General features: G+C 59.4%; 2 protein-coding genes across 3 annotated transcripts in view; one reads left to right on the plus strand and one right to left on the minus strand.

The window, feature by feature from the left end:
* The window catches only part of STIP1 (stress induced phosphoprotein 1), a 293,300-nt gene that overhangs the window by 185,768 nt on the left and 90,454 nt on the right, over positions 1-17,078 (minus strand). The gene's annotated exons all lie outside the window — the stretch shown is intronic.
* The window catches only part of MACROD1 (mono-ADP ribosylhydrolase 1), a 170,944-nt gene that overhangs the window by 146,214 nt on the left and 7,652 nt on the right, over positions 1-17,078 (plus strand). For both annotated transcript variants that reach the window (XM_050757263.1, XM_050757262.1), the window contains exon 4: positions 7,621-7,650. In XM_050757263.1, coding sequence (XP_050613220.1) covers positions 7,621-7,650 — 30 coding nt within the window. The remainder of the gene's footprint in view (positions 1-7,620; positions 7,651-17,078) is intronic.

Below are 17,078 nucleotides of genomic sequence, written 5' to 3' on the forward strand. Positions count from 1 at the left end.
CCTTTGAAGTCTCTTATTTTATCTTCAAAATCCAGCACATTTCACATTTTATTCCATCTGCGGGGTGTTTCTAATCTAAAACATGTTTTAAACGACTCGCCCTCAAGTCACACGGATACCCACCGCTGGCCTGCGGGAAATGGGGCATCGATTTCTCAAGAACAAAACCCGCTCCCCTAAGCCCCCTGTGGGGCCAGGCCTGCCAGCTGGTCAGATGGTGGGACAGTTGGCAGTCACGGAGCCCCTTGGAGGTGCCAGGCTCTGTGCTGATGGCGGGGATCTGGGCTCGGGGAGGGCAAGGGGGATGCTGGGGAACGCACTTGGTGGGAGCACCAAGGAGGCTTGCTATCCCCAGGGGAAGTCTGAGAGGCATCCCGGAGGCAGGGGTCACCTGGACACTGCAATAGCCAGGAGGCCTCTCCTGCCACCACCTGTGCCCCCAGTCCCTTCCCTGTGTGGTTCATCTGTCCTCTGTGTAAACCCCCCAGCAGCTCCCATTTCTCACTAAGGCTCTCAAGGCACCCCAGGGGCTGCTCCTGCCTGACCCCCCACTTCTGTCCTCCCTCCCTGCTCCTCACTCAGCCCCCGAGGCCTCAAGGCCTTTGCCCCTCGTCCCCCACCCCTGCCTGGCTGTGCTGCTCACAGCAGCTCCAGGGTTCAACAGGACCCGCCCGCCCCTCCAGACCCACTGCCCGCCGCCACCCCCACCCCTTGCATTTCCTTCGCGGCCTCTGGCACTCACAGGGATTCTTGTGCAAGTTGATTCTCGTGCTGTCTTTCTTGACGATCTCCCGGCCAGCTGATGCACCATGTGCCAGCAGGGCTGTGCCCATCCGTGTCCCAGCACCCGGCACACGGTGGGGCTGGCTGCACAGTTGTCAGAGGACAGAAGGCTGAGATCCGCCTCACAAGGGGGAGGGGAGAATGAAGGTCAGGCCAGGACACTGGGTGACTTAAGGGAGCAGCCCCCAGGCCCCCACTCCTGGCCGGGGCCCCTCCAGGCAGCTGAGGCCAGGGTGAGGCACAGAGCAGCAAGCAAGGGGAGTGGAGGCGGCCTCCAGGGACTTGCAGGTGGGCTGTGCCCGCCTCAAAGTCACCGCTGTGCCTGCTCGCCCGGCCTCTCCCTGGCCCAGGAACCTGCTCAGCGCTTTCCTCGGGTCACTGCGTCTCCTCTGATGTCCCAGCCCCCGCACAGCGCCCCTCACCACCCTCAGCAGCCCCCCTCCCTGGGCTGGAGGATTTCGTCCCTGTCAGAGAACAGCAGAGGCAGCTCCTGCACCTGAGCACCTTCGTGGCTCAGGCCTCCTGCCACTGCCCTTGGAGCAGCCCCTGTCGCCTACACAGCTCCCGGCCCAGGTCCTGCCTCCCGAGGGCCCCCGGCCTCGGCCCTGGGATGGGCTTCTCTGCATGGCCCATGGTAGAGAGCTGAAGCTTGTGAGTCAGTCAGGCAGGCAGACCCAGCTCAAATTCAGCTGAGTGACTCTGGGCACCATCTGTAATGCCCATGGGCTCCTTTAGGAACTCATTAGTGGGCACCTGCGTGAGCCAGGCACTGTGCTGAGAGCTGGAGAAGAACCGTGGGGGAGACACCTGAGGGCAGGAGTGGGGGTATCAAGATAGGCACCTGGGGGCCGGGCGTGTGACTCACGCTTGTAATCCTAGCACTTTGGGAGACAGAGGTGGGTGGATCATCTGAGCTCAGGAGTTCAAGACCAGCCTGGCCAACATGGTGAAACCCCGTTTCTAAAAATAAAAAAAAATGAGCCAGGTGTGGTAGCTTGCACCTAGACTTTCAGCTACTCAGGAGGCTGAAGTGGGAGAATCGCTTGAACCCTGGAGGCGGAGGTTGCAGTGAACTGAGATCCAACCACAGCACTCCAGCCTGAGCAACAGTGAGACTTCATTTCCAAAAAAACATAGGCACCTGGGAGGGGATTCTGGAGGCAGTGATAATGACTCATGGCCCCCCAGGAGAGCATCACTGGGGACCAGGAGACCTGAGGAGGTGGGGGATGATGAGGGCCGCCTCCAGGTAGAGGTGCCATGGCAGAGTCTATGCAAAGGGCCTGGGGCTGGAGAGCATGGGGCAAGTTTGAGGACCATGTGTACGGCAGAGGGAGAGGAGGAGGGGAGGAGATGGTCTATGGGGCCTGGAGATCTGCAAGGAGCCAGTCTTTATCCTAAGAGCAAAGGGATTTCTCTTTTTTTTTTTTTTTTTTTTTTTTTTTGAGACGGAGTCTCGCTCTGTCACCCAGGCTGGAGTGCAGTGGCTGGATCTCAGCTCACTGCAAGCTCCGCCTCCCGGGTTCACACCATTCTCCTGCCTCAGCCTCCCGAGTAGCTGGGACTACAGGCGCCCGCCACCGCGCCCGGCTAGTTTTTTGTATTTTTTAGTGGAGACGGGGTTTCACCGTGTTAGCCAGGCTGGTCTCAAACTCCTGACCTGGTGATCCGCCCGTCTCGGCCTCCCAAAGTGCTGGGATTACAGGCTTGAGCCACCGCGCCCGGCAGGGATTTCTCATTTCTCACTAAAGCTCCCAAGGCCCCCAAGGCTCCCCACCGCCGGGGGGGTGGGTTTCATGGGGCAGCTAGGGCCAAATAGGAGATTTTATCTCCTCTCCAAATATACATTGTGAGAGGATCACTTTCCATGGCTCGGCGTCCTCATCTGTGAAACGGGTTTGTAATCGCGTCTTCCAAACAGGGAAAGGATTGAGTGAACTGTGCGCGCACCAAGCTCACCCAGCCTGGGCCCAGGCTTTCCACCTGGTTCGTCCCTTTCCTCCATCACAAATAAGTTATATTTTATGACTTGGTTAGCGTCAAGACAAATGTATTAATATTTTATCTGATAACATTGTCTTTGACCTAAAAGTTCATTGTTTTCTTCTGATTTTAAAAGAACTACAACATCTTTGTGGGCCCCTAAAAGTGTCATGGGCCTAAGCACGTGCCTGCTGTGCCCAGCGGGGAGGCTGGTCCTGCCTGGGCCCTGGGAGACTGGCAACGCCCTCTCAGTGAGGTGTTGGCTGGTAGGGTGCCGTCCTCATGCACGTCCCTGTGCCCCTCCCTCCATGCCTTCTTATCCCTCAAGCCTCAGCTCAAATGCCACCTCCTCCGAGAAGCCTTCCCAGTCTGCAGACTTCAGCAGATCCCACACACCCCCGTTCCCCTCGCCATACCCGGGGCAGCTCTCAAGTCTGCTCCCAGCTACCCCTCCGGTCAGGACTGGAAGCTTCCAAGGCCCAGGGACTACATACTGTTCTCTTCTCTGTGCCTGCTGCCCAGCACAACCCTGGCACCCAGTTGGCACTGAATTCAAATGTTTTGTGTGGAGCATGGAGGAAGGGCTGGGTGCCACCTGTGCCTCAGGCCTCCTGTGACCTGTCATGACAGTTTCCAAACACTCAGGTCTGGCCCTCTCCCTTTCGCTGGGCAGCGGCCACCTGCCAGCCTCTAACTAGACTGGGAGCTGGGCACAAACTGGGGAGCTACTGCGCCCTGCCCTCAGGGACGGCAAGTGCTGGGGCAGAGGAGGGCCGGGAGGAGGGGTGTGTGGGAGATGGAGACTGAGACTTCCAGGCCCCCAGTCCCCAGGGACCGTCAGCAGGGGACAGAGGACTTGGCAGTGACTGGCATTGAGGGGTGCCACCCCAAGGTCACAGGCACAGCACCGGGCTGGGAGCCAGTTAATCAAATCCCAGGGAGCATGGCACAGGCACATCCTCGGGTGGGGGGAACCCGATGGGGCCGGGCTGCCTCCGCCTGCAGACTCCAAGAGCAGACTGCAGACCGGGGGCCCCACAGCCTCCAGGGTGTGCTTGCTGCTGGGAGGCCCCACCCCTACCCAAAGCCAAAGCAAACTGTGCCCCTCCAAGCTCCCAGGGCCAGGCTCGGGTCCCCCACTCAGCCCCACACAGCATTCAAAGACCACTGCTGGGGGAGCAGGTCTGGGTCCCTTGGGTGGGGCCGGGTCATGAGCCCCAGCTTGGACTCGCAGTCCAGTGCCCATCCCCCACCTCACGCGGCCACCGCCTGCCCGAAGTCACCATGCCTTCAGCAACAAGAGCCTTTCGAGACGGGCATGTTGGGGGTCAAGAAAAGGAGCTGTAACAACCAGTGCTCCCGGGCCCAGCTCCGTCTTCCCCAGTCCCCAGATACTCTGTGAGCCTCAGTTTCCTCCTCTGAAACTGGGTTGATGACTTGTATAAGGACCAGAACCTCCCAGCAAACTGAGGGGGGTATGGGATGCAGTAGAGAAGGGACTTAGAGGCTCAAGCCGGTGCCAGGGACTAGCTGAAATGAAAAGGGCTGGCCACGGACCAAGATGTTGGGGTGCACACAGGCCTGAGGAGCAGGGAGACCCGAGAGGCCCTGCCCTGGGCTGGGTGGCTACACCCGGAAGGCTGTCTGTTGGCATCGGCTGGCACAGCCGCCCTAGACTCTTCTCCGCAAGCCCCCAGGCCACTTCCCTGCATAGCCTGGTCCAGCTGTCAGCCTTGGAGGCAGCTTTATGGAGGCACCATGTGGCCAGGTGTCGAGGCCCAGGGGAGGCCACCAGAACGGGGGTCCGGGGAAAAGAGGAGCTGAGGAACGGGGTCCCAGGCACCAGGTCAGCCACCTGCCCCCCGGAGCCCTCACCCATGGAATGTCAGGCAGGGGGATCGGAGAAGGGGACATAGCAGACTGGCCTCCCCAGGCACCCACTGGGTGTGGGTCAGGCCTGGGACCAGGTCCTCTGTGCAACCGAGTCTGAGCCCCCAGCACTGGGCCGCAGCCACTCTCTCCTGCCTGTGGCAAATCACATCTCCTGGCCTGGCCTCCCCCACCTCCACCCAGTGAAGTCTTCCCTCTGCCCCCATTCACCCCTCCTCAGGCTCTGGCCAGGTTACTATCAGGTCAGTTCACCCCACTCACCTTGCCGGGTGCAGTGCAGGCCACAAACAGTGGAGTTTGGGGGTGCCAGGTGGGCAGGGGGATAGCATCACCTTCCCACAGGGGCCTGCAGAATGGCAGGTCAGCACCCCTCCCCTACCATCCCTTTGAGGCTCACTGCCAACCTATTTGGCATGGTGCCGTCTTTGAGCAGGAGCCAGCTCATTTATGGCCGGTGTTAATTAAGAGAGAGAGGTGATGGGGGGATGTGGGGAGGGGCCAAGGAGGGCAGCTGCCAACCACTGCCAGGACTGCCCAGGCCGAGGGGCCTGGAGCTGGACCGAGACCTGAGATGCCCCTCCTCCCTCGCTAGCTCTGGGGTGGCGCTGCCCAGACGCCCAGCCCTCGCCTCTGCAGCTGCACCTGCTGGGGTGGGGAGTGGGTGGAGGCTGCATCTGGGGCTTGCAGGGTGCTCTGCCTGGTTTTGAGAAGGCAGGCCCCACCCCTGGCCAGGGAAAGGCAGTCCCTCTGACCGACCCTCAGGCAGTGTCGCTGGGGTCAGCTGGCTTTGTGGCTTGGCTTGGAGTCAGAAAGACTCTGTTCCAATTCTGCTGCTGCCATCCCATGACTCAAGCTCCCTGAGCCTCAGTCTCCTTCTCTGTAAAATGGGAACCATCACACCTCCCTTGTGGCTTTGTTATGATAATAAATGGCCCCATCTGTGCACCAGTCTGTAGCACCCAGTCTACACCCAGCAAATAGTCTCGGTCAGCAGAAATGTACATTCGTGCCCAGGCACAGTGGCTCACACCTGTAATCCCAGCACTTTGGGAGGCCATGGCGAGTGGATCACTTGAAGTCAGGAGTTCGAGACCAGCTTGACCAACTTGGTGAAACCCTGTCTCTACCAAAAATACAAAAAATTAGCCAGGTGTGGTGGCACATGCCTGTCATCCCAGCTACTCAGGAGGCTGAGGCAGGAGAATCACTTGAACCTGGGAGGTGGAGGTTACAGTGAGCCAAGATGGCGCCACTGCACTCCAGTCTGGGCCACAGAGCCAGACTCCGTCTCAAAAAAAAAAAAAGAAAGAAAAAAATGTGCATTTGTGGGCACAGGCCCCACCCAGAGTCACTGGGGGGCCCGCCCCTCTGCAGCCTGTCCGGGGCCAGCCTGGGCACCCCATTGTGGTCTGGCTCCCTGCTCTCCCTCCGGCTCCGACTGCGGCTCATGCTCCCACTGCCTCACTGGCACCACTCAGCTCGCCTCCCCCTCACTTCCCGCGGCCCCCACCCCTGCTCTGGGAGCGCCCAGCCGCTCCTCGCCTCTCCATCTTAATTAGCTGCTTGTATTAATCTCGCAAGTAACGTGGCAACTTGCAGCCTTGGGTTTTCGGGCTGTGGAATTAATTATTCCCCAAGCGAAGAGCTGTCAGCTCTGGGAGACCAGCCACTCGGAGCCGCCCGACACCACTTAGCAGCGTCCATGCCATCCTCATGGCATCTTGGGCCCACAGCCTGGCTGGCCCAGCTTGGCTCTGTGTCCCCCCATCCTTCCTACAGAAAGGGTTGCAATGGACTGGGCAGATGGGGTGGGTGGCAAAGCCGTGTGCAGAGCTGAAGGCCCCACCTGGGAGCCAGGACTCCTCAGCAGAGGGGCGAGCACAGCTGGCCTCTCACTTGGCCAGCATCTGGGCCTGGGCAGCACCTGCCTGGCCTCGCGCGCTGCTTTCCCTGATGAGCTCTGACAGTTACCACAGACGCAGGCTGCAGGCGGGAGCCGGAGCCCAGGCTGGGGGCAGCGTTGGCATGCACAGCTCTGGCATTCCTGCAGAGACGGGCTGCCAGCCTCACTTTGCCCCCGTGTCAGCTGCATGGTGGTGGGGGGCAGCCAGCCGGACAGACTGAGACGGACAGGGCTGTGCAGGAAGGTGGCAGCCACAAAGCTGTCAGTCCAGCTCTGCCTGGCAGCGCCACCCCTAGTCCGAGGAGGGGGTGGGGACCCAGGCCTTCCTGCAGCGGGGCTCAGAGCGGAGGACCCCTCTCCATTGGCCTTCACACCACCCGGTGAGGTGGGGCTGTTCTCCCACATGGGGAAACTGAGGCACAAGGCCACATGGCCTGTCACCCCGCTGTTGATCTGGCTTTGGCTTCAGTGGCGGTGTTCCAGGCCCTTACCCGGCGTGCCTTGCCCCTCTTGCAGTTGGGCGCCTTGCCCCCACCCCCGCCCCCATCTGCGCGCCCCAGCGCTGCCCCGAGTTCTCAGTCCTCCAGCTCTGGCCCTGGGCAGCGCTTAGCCCAGTTGCAAAGGTGCAGTTGCTTCCTAGTGGCTTCCAGGCTGTGCCCTGCCGGAAGCTGTGAGCCCTGGGGACAGGTCCTTTCCTCCCCACATCTCTGCACCAGGCCTGGCGCTGACCGGCCTTAGGAGATACTGTGGGCAAAAGAGCAAAGGAATGAAAGGGCCATGGCAGGGGCCATCCGCTTCTCTGGACCACCCATGCACTTGCATTCGGGTGAGCGGGCAGGCCCTGGTAACTTTCCTGTGTCCCCAGCCCCACCACCCTACAAACCCTAGGCCCACGAGGAACCTCCTCCCTCTCCACCATCATCTACCACCGCCCCAGAGGGCTCAAGTCTGAAGACCCAGCTGGCAGCCCACTTCCATCTTGACCTCACCCTCCCCTCGGGGCTGATACTCCCATCGCAGCCCCTTCCCCACTGATCTGCCTTTGTCTCTCTCTCTTGCAGCCAACAGCTCCCTGCTCGGAGGCGGTGGCGGTGAGTGGACCTTCTGTCTTGGTGGGGGTGGGGGTGCGGTGTGGCATCTCCCCTGCCGAGTCTGTTCCTCCCCTGCCCCTCAGCCCCGGCGCCCAGCTCATTGCCATCCACCTTCCCCGCTGTCCTCACAGGGTGCCTCCCTCCTCAGAGCTGGAGACCTGGATGGCAGGCCTGGCACCCTCACCACCAGGCAACCCGGGCCAGCTCCCCACCCCTCTGAAGGCAGGCCTCCTGCTCTGTAACTGGGCGGGGGCCACAAGTGTGGTGGAAAAAACCCAGCCCTGACCTTGATCTCCCTGTGACCTTGGGCAGCTCTGTCCCTCTTGGCCTCAGTTTCCCCACCTGTGAGGGCAAAATTATCATCTCTGCCCTGCTGTTGGACCTCGGGCTCTGCAGCCAGGACAGGGAGAGACCTGTCAGCTCTCAGCCCTGGGACGTCTCTGTGTTTGCCATTGTTAACGAACACAACGGAGCAGGGGTTCTGGCGGGGCCAGGCAGGCAAGCAGGAGGTCAGAGGTCAGGGTGGACCTGGCCGCAAGCGATATAGGCCAGGTCACAGGTACCAAGTGGGGGTGTCCCTGTACCCCCAGCACCTGCCTCATGGCCAGCCCACCCAGAGCAGACCACATCAGCCCCTTAGCCCAGTCCCTCAGCCCCCCAGCTGGCCGGGCTGCCCGCTGTCTGCACAGGCAGCAGGATGATTGGTGAGCCAGGGGCCAGGGGTTAATGCGCCGTCGGATAAATCCCGGGGGCCGTGTTTACGGCAGTGGTGGCGGGGCCCAGGCCAGGTTTTAAAAGGGGGAAAAATAAAAGGGGCATGAAGGTCAGGAATAAATAAGAGCAGCGTTAAGAGCTGTCGGTGACCAGCCAGGATGCAGAATGGGGGTCTGTTTGTGGCTGAAATGTTTTCCCTCCTCCCCATTCTCCTCTAGCTGTCCCCATGGAGGTCACAGCTCCCTGGAGGCCTCACAGAATAAGGGGCTTTGCTGGGGACTGTGGTCCTGAAAACAGGCCACCTAGGACCCTCTTCCGAAGCCTGTCCTTTTGGAGGACACTTTGCAGACCTGACACCTGCGTGTCCCACCCACAGCACCCTGCCCTTCCTCTGTTCATTCATTACCCTTGTGTGCCAGGCCCTGAGCTGGGTGCCGGGACAGGTACTGCCGGGCACAGATGGGCCTGGCCTCTGTCCCGTGAGCTCCCAGTGCAGATGACAGCACCACCAAGACACAGGGTGATCTGTGGTGTGGGCTTGGGGGTGGGAGTGGCACCGTAAGAGCTTGATGAGGAGTGCCTGTCCCTGCTCGGGCATCAGGAAGGCTTCTAGAAGGAGGTGGTGCCTCCACTGCAATCTGAGGGATGCATCGGCGTGAGCCCAGTGAAGAGTGCTGGGAAGGGTGTCCCGGGCAGAGGGAACGGCGCAGGCAAAGGCCTGAAAGTGGAGGAGAGGGAGGGGAATTTAGGGAGGCTCTGACACAGGAATGGCTGGAGCCCAGCCAAGAGGTGCAGAGACGCGAGATGGCCCAGGAGCCCAGAGAGCCTGTGAGGAGCGAGATCGTTAGCTCTTCAGTTCAGGAAGATAAAGGATCACAAAGGGGGTGGCCTTTCAGTCCCACACCAGCTCATCAAGTCTCTTCAGCCACAACCCTGCCAGGGTTCTCATCTCACTCAGGGCCTGGGCCAAGTTCCTTAGCATGGTTCGTCAGGTCCCCAGTCACCTCTGACAGTCACCTCCACGCTGCCACCCTCCCCACTTTGCTCCGGCCACCCTGGCCTCCCTGGACAGGACCCCCCACTCCTGCCTCCGGGCCTTTGCCCTGGCAGTTCCTTCTGCCTGCAGTGCCCTTGCTCCAGTTGTCCACGCGGCTGCTCCGTTCACTCTGACAGGCCTTCACTTGAATGTCGTCTCTCAGGAGGGCCCACCCTGGCCCCTAGCTGAAATTGCGGCTGCCTCCCCTGCCCCATGCTGGCACTCCCTCGGTCCCCGCCCTGCTCTGGTTTTAATTTTTCTGAGCACCTGTCTCCTTCTAACGTGCTATATGATTTACTTATATATGATGTTCCTTGTCTTCTACCCCTGAAAATGAAAGACTATCTCTTGCACCCAGAACCGGGGCTGGCACTTACAAGTGCTCAATAAATGTTTGTAATCCCAGCCTGTAATCCCAGCACTTTGGGAGGCCGAGGCAGGAGGATTGCTTGAGCCCAGGAACTTGGGAGCAGCCTGGGGAACATAGTAAGACTCCATCTCTACAAAAAAAAAAAAAAAAAAGAAAGAAATCAACCAACTATGGTAGCACGTGTGCCTATAGTCATAGCTCGGGAGGCTGAGGTAGGAGGATCACTTGAGCCCGGGTGGTTAAGGCTTCAGTGAGCTGTGATTGTGCCACGGCACTCCAGCCAGGGTGACAGAGTTAGACCCTGTCTCAAAAAACAAAGAACAAGGGGCCAGGCATGGTGGCTCATGCCTGTAATCCCAGCAGTTTGGGAGGCCGAGGCAGGTGGATCACCTCAGGTCAGGAATTAGAGACCAGCCTGGCCAAGATGGTGAAACCCTGTCTTGGCCGGGCGCGGTGGCTCAAGCCTGTAATCCCAGCACTTTGGGAGGCCGAGACGGGCGGATCACGAGGTCAGGAGATCGAGACCATCCTGGCTAACACGGTGAAACCCCGTCTCTACTAAAAAATACAAAAAACTAGCCGGGCGAGGTGGCGGGCGCCTGTAGTCCCAGCTACTCGGGAGGCTGAGGCAGGAGAATGGCGTGAACCCGGGAGGCGGAGCTTGCAGTGAGCTGAGATCCGGCCACTGCACTCCAGCCTGGGCGACAGAGCGAGACTCTGTCTCAAAAAAAAAAAAAAAAAAAAGAAACCCTGTCTTTACTAAAAATATAAAAATTAAGGCTGGGAGTGGTGGCTCACACCTGTAATTCCAGTTCTTTGGGAGGCTGAGGTGGGCAGATCACGAGGTCAGGAGTTCAAGACCAGCCTGGCCAACATGGTAAAACCCTAAAATACAAAAATTAGCTTTTTCTACTAAAAATACAAAAATTAGCTGGGCATGGTGGTACACACCTGTAATCACAGATACTCAGGAGGCTGAGGCAGGAGAATTGCTTGAACTCCATAGGCAGAGGCTACAGTGAGCCAAGATCGCACTACTGCACTCCAGCTTGGGTGACAGAGTGAGACCCTGTCTCCAAAAAAAGAAAAAAAAAAGTTTATTGAATGAATGAACTACAGGTAAAGGTGGGTGATCTGTGGTGTGGGTGTGGGGTAGGAGTGGCACCGTAGGAGCTTGATGAAGAGTGCCTGTCCCTGCTTGGGCATCAGGAAGGCTTCTAGAAGGAGGTGGCACCTCCACTGCAATCCCAGGGACTCTATGCATTAAGCAGCGACCTTACCCAAGGGCAACCAGTGGAAACCACAGATGTTTTGGCAAATCAGGAGTGGCTCACAGATGGCCAGTAACCTCACTCTAGGAAGTGGAGGGGCCCTGCCCTGGCCACTCAGGGGCACCGTGGAAGCCTCTCTGGTTCCCCTTCCAGCATTTAGGGGTGAGGAGCGACTGGCACAGGCCTCTCACACAACCCGACTGATGCAGAGATGGACGGGGCGGGTGCCCCTGGAGGAAGTGGGCCCAGAGTCCAGCCTTTTAACACGGGCTGAGATTTATGGAGCCGCCGCTAGTGCTTGCTGGGCCTGTCACTCTGCTAATGTGATTGGAACACAGTGGAGGTGGCGGGGAGGGGGCTGTGGTAGGGACGAGGCTGGGGCTGGAATGGAGCCCAGCCTGGGCCCCGGAGATGCTCTGCCCTCCCCTGTACCCTGCTCCTCCCACCATCCTTTGAGTTCATCCAGCCCTAGTCCCCTACCTGCCCAAGTTAGACCCCACCTGACTCTGCCCAGACACACCCATCTTCCCCTGGAGTCCCTGGACATCCCTCCTACATGAGTTCAGGCCTCTACCCACGTCCCTCCCATGACCACCCACCCATTGTTCGAATAAGCACAAGGGCCATCCTGCCTGCCCCAGCCACTCTGCCCAGAACCCTGACACACACCACTGCTCCGTGTCTTCGTCCCACAGCCCTGGTTCCCTGCTTGTGTTTTGTGTTTGTTCTTCATTGCCTGCTTCCCCACCATTCCGGTGGCCATTCCGGAGTCCATTCCGGACTCTCCCTGAGGGCAGGATTATGGGAGATTCTGAGCCCCTAGAAGAGCTTCCTGCTTTGAAGTAAATAATTAACATCTGTGGTGCAGTGAGTGGCACCCTTTGTGTGCCCTGGGAGCTGGGAACACAGCTGTCAGTCTGGCACCCTCATCCCATCCCCTCACCCTGGGGGGGACTGCCAGCCTGCCAGTCCCTCAATGGAGAGGGGCAGTAGGCAACACCCTGGCCAATACCCCAACCAGCATTCTAGCCAACACCCAACCAGCATCCTAGCCAATACCCCAACCAACATGCCAGCCAACACCCCAACCAACACACCAGCCAATACACCAACCAACACACCAGCCAACACCCCAACACACCAGGCAATACCCCAACCAACACCCCAACCAACACCCCAGCCAACATGCCAGCCAATACCCCAACCAACATGCCAACCAATATGCCAGTCAACACCCCAGCCAACACTCCAGCAACATGCCAACCAACATGCCAGCCAACACCCCAGCAACATGCCAACCAACATGCCAGCCAACACCCCAACCAACACACCAGCCAACACCCCAACCAACATGCCAACCAATACCCCAACCAACATGCCAACCAATACCCCAACACCCCAGCCAACACACCAGCCAACACCCCAACCAACACGCCAGCCAACACCCCAACCAACACACCAACCAACATGCCAGTCAACACCCCAGCCAACACCCCAGCAACATGCCAGCCAACACCCTAACCAACATGCCAAGCAATACCCCAACCAACACCCCAACCAACATGCCAACCAACACTCCAGCCAACACGCCAGCCAACACCCCAACCAACACGCCAACCAACATGCCAACCAACACTCCAGCCAACACGCCAGCCAACACCCCAACCAACACCCCAACCAACACCCCAACCAACACACCAGCCAACACCCCAACCAACACACCAGCCAACACCCCAACCAACACCCCAGCCAACACACCAGCCAACACCCCAGCCAACACACCAACACCCCAGCCAACACAACACCCAACCAACACACCAACCAATATGCCAGTCAACACCCCAGCCAACACCCCAGCAACATGCCAACCAACATGCCAGCCAACACCCCAACCAACATGCCAGCCAACACCCCAACTAACACCCCAAGCAACACCCCAACCAACATACCAGCCAATGCCCTGGCCAATGCCCCAGCCAATACTCCAACACCCCAACCAACACCCCAAACAACACCCCAAACAACATGCCAGCCAACACCCTGTGCAACACCCCAGCCAACACCCCAACCAACAGCCCAGCCAACACCCCAACCAACACCCCAGACAACACCCCAACCAATACCCCAACCAACACCCCAGACAACACGCCAATGAATACCCCAACCAACACCCTAGGCAACACCCCAGTCAACACCCCAGCTAACACCCCAACCAACACCCCAGCCAACACGCCAGCCCATACCTCAGCCAACACCCTGCCACCCTGGAGTTCCTGCCAGTAGGGGCAGGCACAACTGGGGCTCAGAAGATGGGACTGGGCCTGGCCTGCAGGGCTTTGGGGTCCAAGCCCACTGTTTTTACAGCAAATGTGCAGTGATTCATAGCAAGAGAGGGCTGCAGTCTCAGGGGAGCAGAGACGGGAGTCTCCCAGGCACCCCCAGTGCAGTGAAAGCCCCAGGGGCTGCTGGGGCTAAAGGGATTTAACCTGGAGGGCACAGGAATACTGTGCCTGCCTCACTCTGGGCCTGAACCCCCACCCACCAGGCCCTGGTGCTGAACTAGATGGTGCTGGCAATGCAGTGAGTCCCGGGGAAGTCCCCCTACTCCCCTACTGCCCATTCCTCCCTGGGGCTGTCTCTGAGTTGAGGGGGCTATGCCAAATGCTGGGACTCAGCCTTCAGGGAGACCCAGTTTGGTAGGAGGCTTCCCAGCAGAGGGAGCATTTGACTTGGGTCCCGAAGGCTAAATAGGAGTTCTGCAGGTAGAGCAGGATGGAGGGCCCCCAGGGAGAGGGCCTGTGTCAGCTTCAGGGAGGCCTGATGGGCTTGGGGCAGCCACCAGCCTTCCCGACAGACCCTTTGGCCTGGTGACTGCCAGGCCCCCTCCTCTCTCCCACCTCCCTCCTGGAAAGCTTTTACTGGCTCAATAAAAACATTTTTAAAAACACTCTCCTATTGTATGGTAAGAAGGGAGGCAGGTCCTAAATCAGGATGGGAATCGACAGGGCCCTGACGCGTGTCTCTCCTGTTTATTAGGACTGAAATGTTTACTCGGCGATAAGGAGCCCGCTTTCTCGGGGAGATTTGTGCGCTCTTTTTCAATTACCCCTCGTCTTTCTCTGCCACTTTTGCACTAAAGGGATAATAAATGTATCGGAGCGTTTCAATTATTCATCTAAATCATGACTGCGCCTGCCACGGCCAAGCTTTAGTGACAGATTAATTCAGGGCCGCCTTCCTCTGGCTGCGTGGCCGCCATCTCTACTCCAGCCTGGCCAGCGCCCCAAAGGGTCAGCTCCTGGGGTGGGTGAGAGGGAGTCAGGCAGATCCCCGGCAGGCGGGCAGGACAGGATGGAACCCCATCCCCACCCTCCCCACATTCGGTCTGGGGCCTTCCTGAGGTCAGCAACCCCACCCAAACTGCAGGAGTGGGCCTGCCTGTGTGGGTGCAGCTGCCCCTGCCCCCATGCCGTCGCCCCTGAGCACCCCTGCACCCTGTGCCCGCAGGGCAAGTCCGTGTGTGTGTGTCCCCTACACCCGGGCCCAGCTCCTTCCCACCCAAGAGAAGCCAGGGTGGCTGGGCTTCCCTGGCTGTCTTCCCGTGGCACCGGGCATTTGCACACGCTGCTCCCGGGCCCGAGTGCTCCTCCGCCTCCTGTCGCAACCCTCCCACCTAGTTTCGCCTTCCCATGTCAGGGCAGCCCCTCCGACACCCCCTCCACTGCTCTGTTTAGTGAAGGCCTGCCATGTGGACAACGCTCCCTGTGCCGTGCCCGCACCCCAGCCCTGGGCGCCTGTGTGTGCGTGGAGCACACCTCTCACCTCTCCCCAGGCCCCACCGCAGACTCCCTCACCTGCTCAGAAGCCGCCACCCACGGCCGTCCCTCCTCATACACATGCTGGGACCTTGGGGGCCAGCCGAGCACTCTCCCCTGCAACCCTGCCTCTCTCCATCAGGTCTTTCTCTTGCCACTTCCCTCTCTCCCTCGTTTTCTCCATTTCTCCCTCCACACTTTGCCTCTGTCTGGCTCCCTCTCCCTTCTCCCGTCGTTCTTCCTCTCTGGCTCTGACTGGCTCTCTGCTCCTAGACGGGCAGGCCCGGGAGGATTCGCCCAGGCCTCTAAGTATTCAGCACTCGACTCCTGCCCGGCTCGCGAGCGCTCCGCGCCCTGCTCCGGCGCTATCTCCCATCGCCCGGCCGCTGCTAATCCGTGATTGGTTCCCGCCGCCGCTAGGAAAAGGCTCAGCTCCGGCCGCTCCGATTAGCCGTGGCCTTGCTCCACCAGCAGATAACGTGACCTCCGTGACCTGTGGCCAGCCTCAGCCCTCTGGAGGCGGGACTGTGTGCGGCCCTCCCCTCCCCAGCAGGGCTGAGCTCAGAAGAAGCAGGCAGCCCAAGGGGATGGGCAGTCCCCGCACCTGTCCCTGTGCCAGTCTCATGGGTGTTGTGTGTGCAGGGTGGGCGTGCCAGGACCCTCTGGCATGGGGCTGTCTGGCAAAGGGCAGGGGTAGGGGCTGTGCTTCAGCATAGAAGGGAAGGGCGTGCCAGAAAGAGGGAACAGAAGAGGGCCCAGAGGCCGAATCAGAACACATCCCTCCACTGTTGGAAACTTCCCACCGCGCTGCAACCAATTCCCGGTTGCTCGATTCCTCGCACTGCCCAGGAGGTCCTGTAGAGGCAGCGCGCCCTCCCAGCCTCACCTGCTGGCCTGTTCCTGCCACAGGGCTCTGCCCTTCCGGAGCCTCCCACCTGACTCTCATCCGGGACTGTCCTCCCCACCTCCTTCCAAAGCCAGTTCTTTCTCATTACTCGGGGCTCTGCTCAAATGCCACATCCTGGGAGGGGCCACCTCATCCTTTGAACAGCCTGCTCCTCCCTCCTCCCTCTGGTCCAGCTCCATTTTCCCCTTCTCCTTTTTCACCACCGCCACAACTTAGAGCTGCGTGTCCTGTCCCTAGAACTGCGGCCACAGGACTCCTGGCCCTTACATAGGGCTGGCATGTGGCACGCTGACCCCAGCCCTCGTCCGCATTTTTTGAATGGTGCAGAGTTTGAGCCAGTAGGAGGGGCACGGGAGGTAGCGAATTCATCTGAGGGGGAGGCTGCAGGGAGTCCCAGAGAGTCCTTGAAAGCTTTGTTGGAGTTGAGGATTTTTTTCCATTTTTTTCCTTGGGAGCCATGGGAGGTTTTATGACAGGTGGCGCATGCCCTTCCCCAAGGAAAGGCCCCCAGGCCTTCCTGCCACCCCTGCCTGACCCCAGTTGATGATGATGGTGCCAACAGCAGCCAGGCATTCTCAGTACTCATGACATGGCCACCAGCGCCCTTTGAACCTCTCCCTGCAGAATCTCACACACCCTCACCCAGCCCTATGGGAGGCATCATTAGCATCTTCATTTTGCAGATGAAGAAACTGAGGCACTAAGTCCCTGGAGCTGAAGCTCACTTCCCACCCCACCCCGCAGCTGGCCCCTTGTGTAAGAGGGATGCTGGGACTTGGGCCCCTGTCCCATGGCCACAGCTTTGACCAGGCAGGACTGTGGAGCTCCTGCTCTGCCCCCCAGCAGGCACGATGCCACCAAGCCCCTGCATGCAGCTGCCATAGGGATTTTTAATAACGGGAGTGATTTTTGCATGATGAATGAGGCACTGCCGTTGTGTACATAATGAAGCCCTAATGTTTTCAAATCCCCATTTAAGGAGCTGATCTCACCCCGTAATGAATTTCAGATCACATCACAGAGCTGTTGTCCATCCATCTTCTCCCTGGGGCACCCACCCGCCTTGGCACCGAGAGAGTGGGGCCTGGTGAAGATGGGCTCTGCACCCCACTGGGCTGAGCCCAAGCCTAGCACAGAGCCGGGGCTGGCTAGGGTTTGTTGATTAAATGGATGACCAGGAGGGTGTGGGCAGAGGCAACGATGGTTCGGCAATGGGCTGTCACTCAGGGTCTTGGCCTGGGAGTTGAATAGAAGCCAGAGGTAGAGAATGAGGAGTGGGCTGGGAGAGAAGAGAGTGCAGGACCCTTGAGTGGGT

Source organism: Macaca thibetana, chromosome 14 (genome assembly GCF_024542745.1).
Source record: "Macaca thibetana thibetana isolate TM-01 chromosome 14, ASM2454274v1, whole genome shotgun sequence".
NCBI lineage: Eukaryota > Metazoa > Chordata > Mammalia > Primates > Cercopithecidae > Macaca > Macaca thibetana.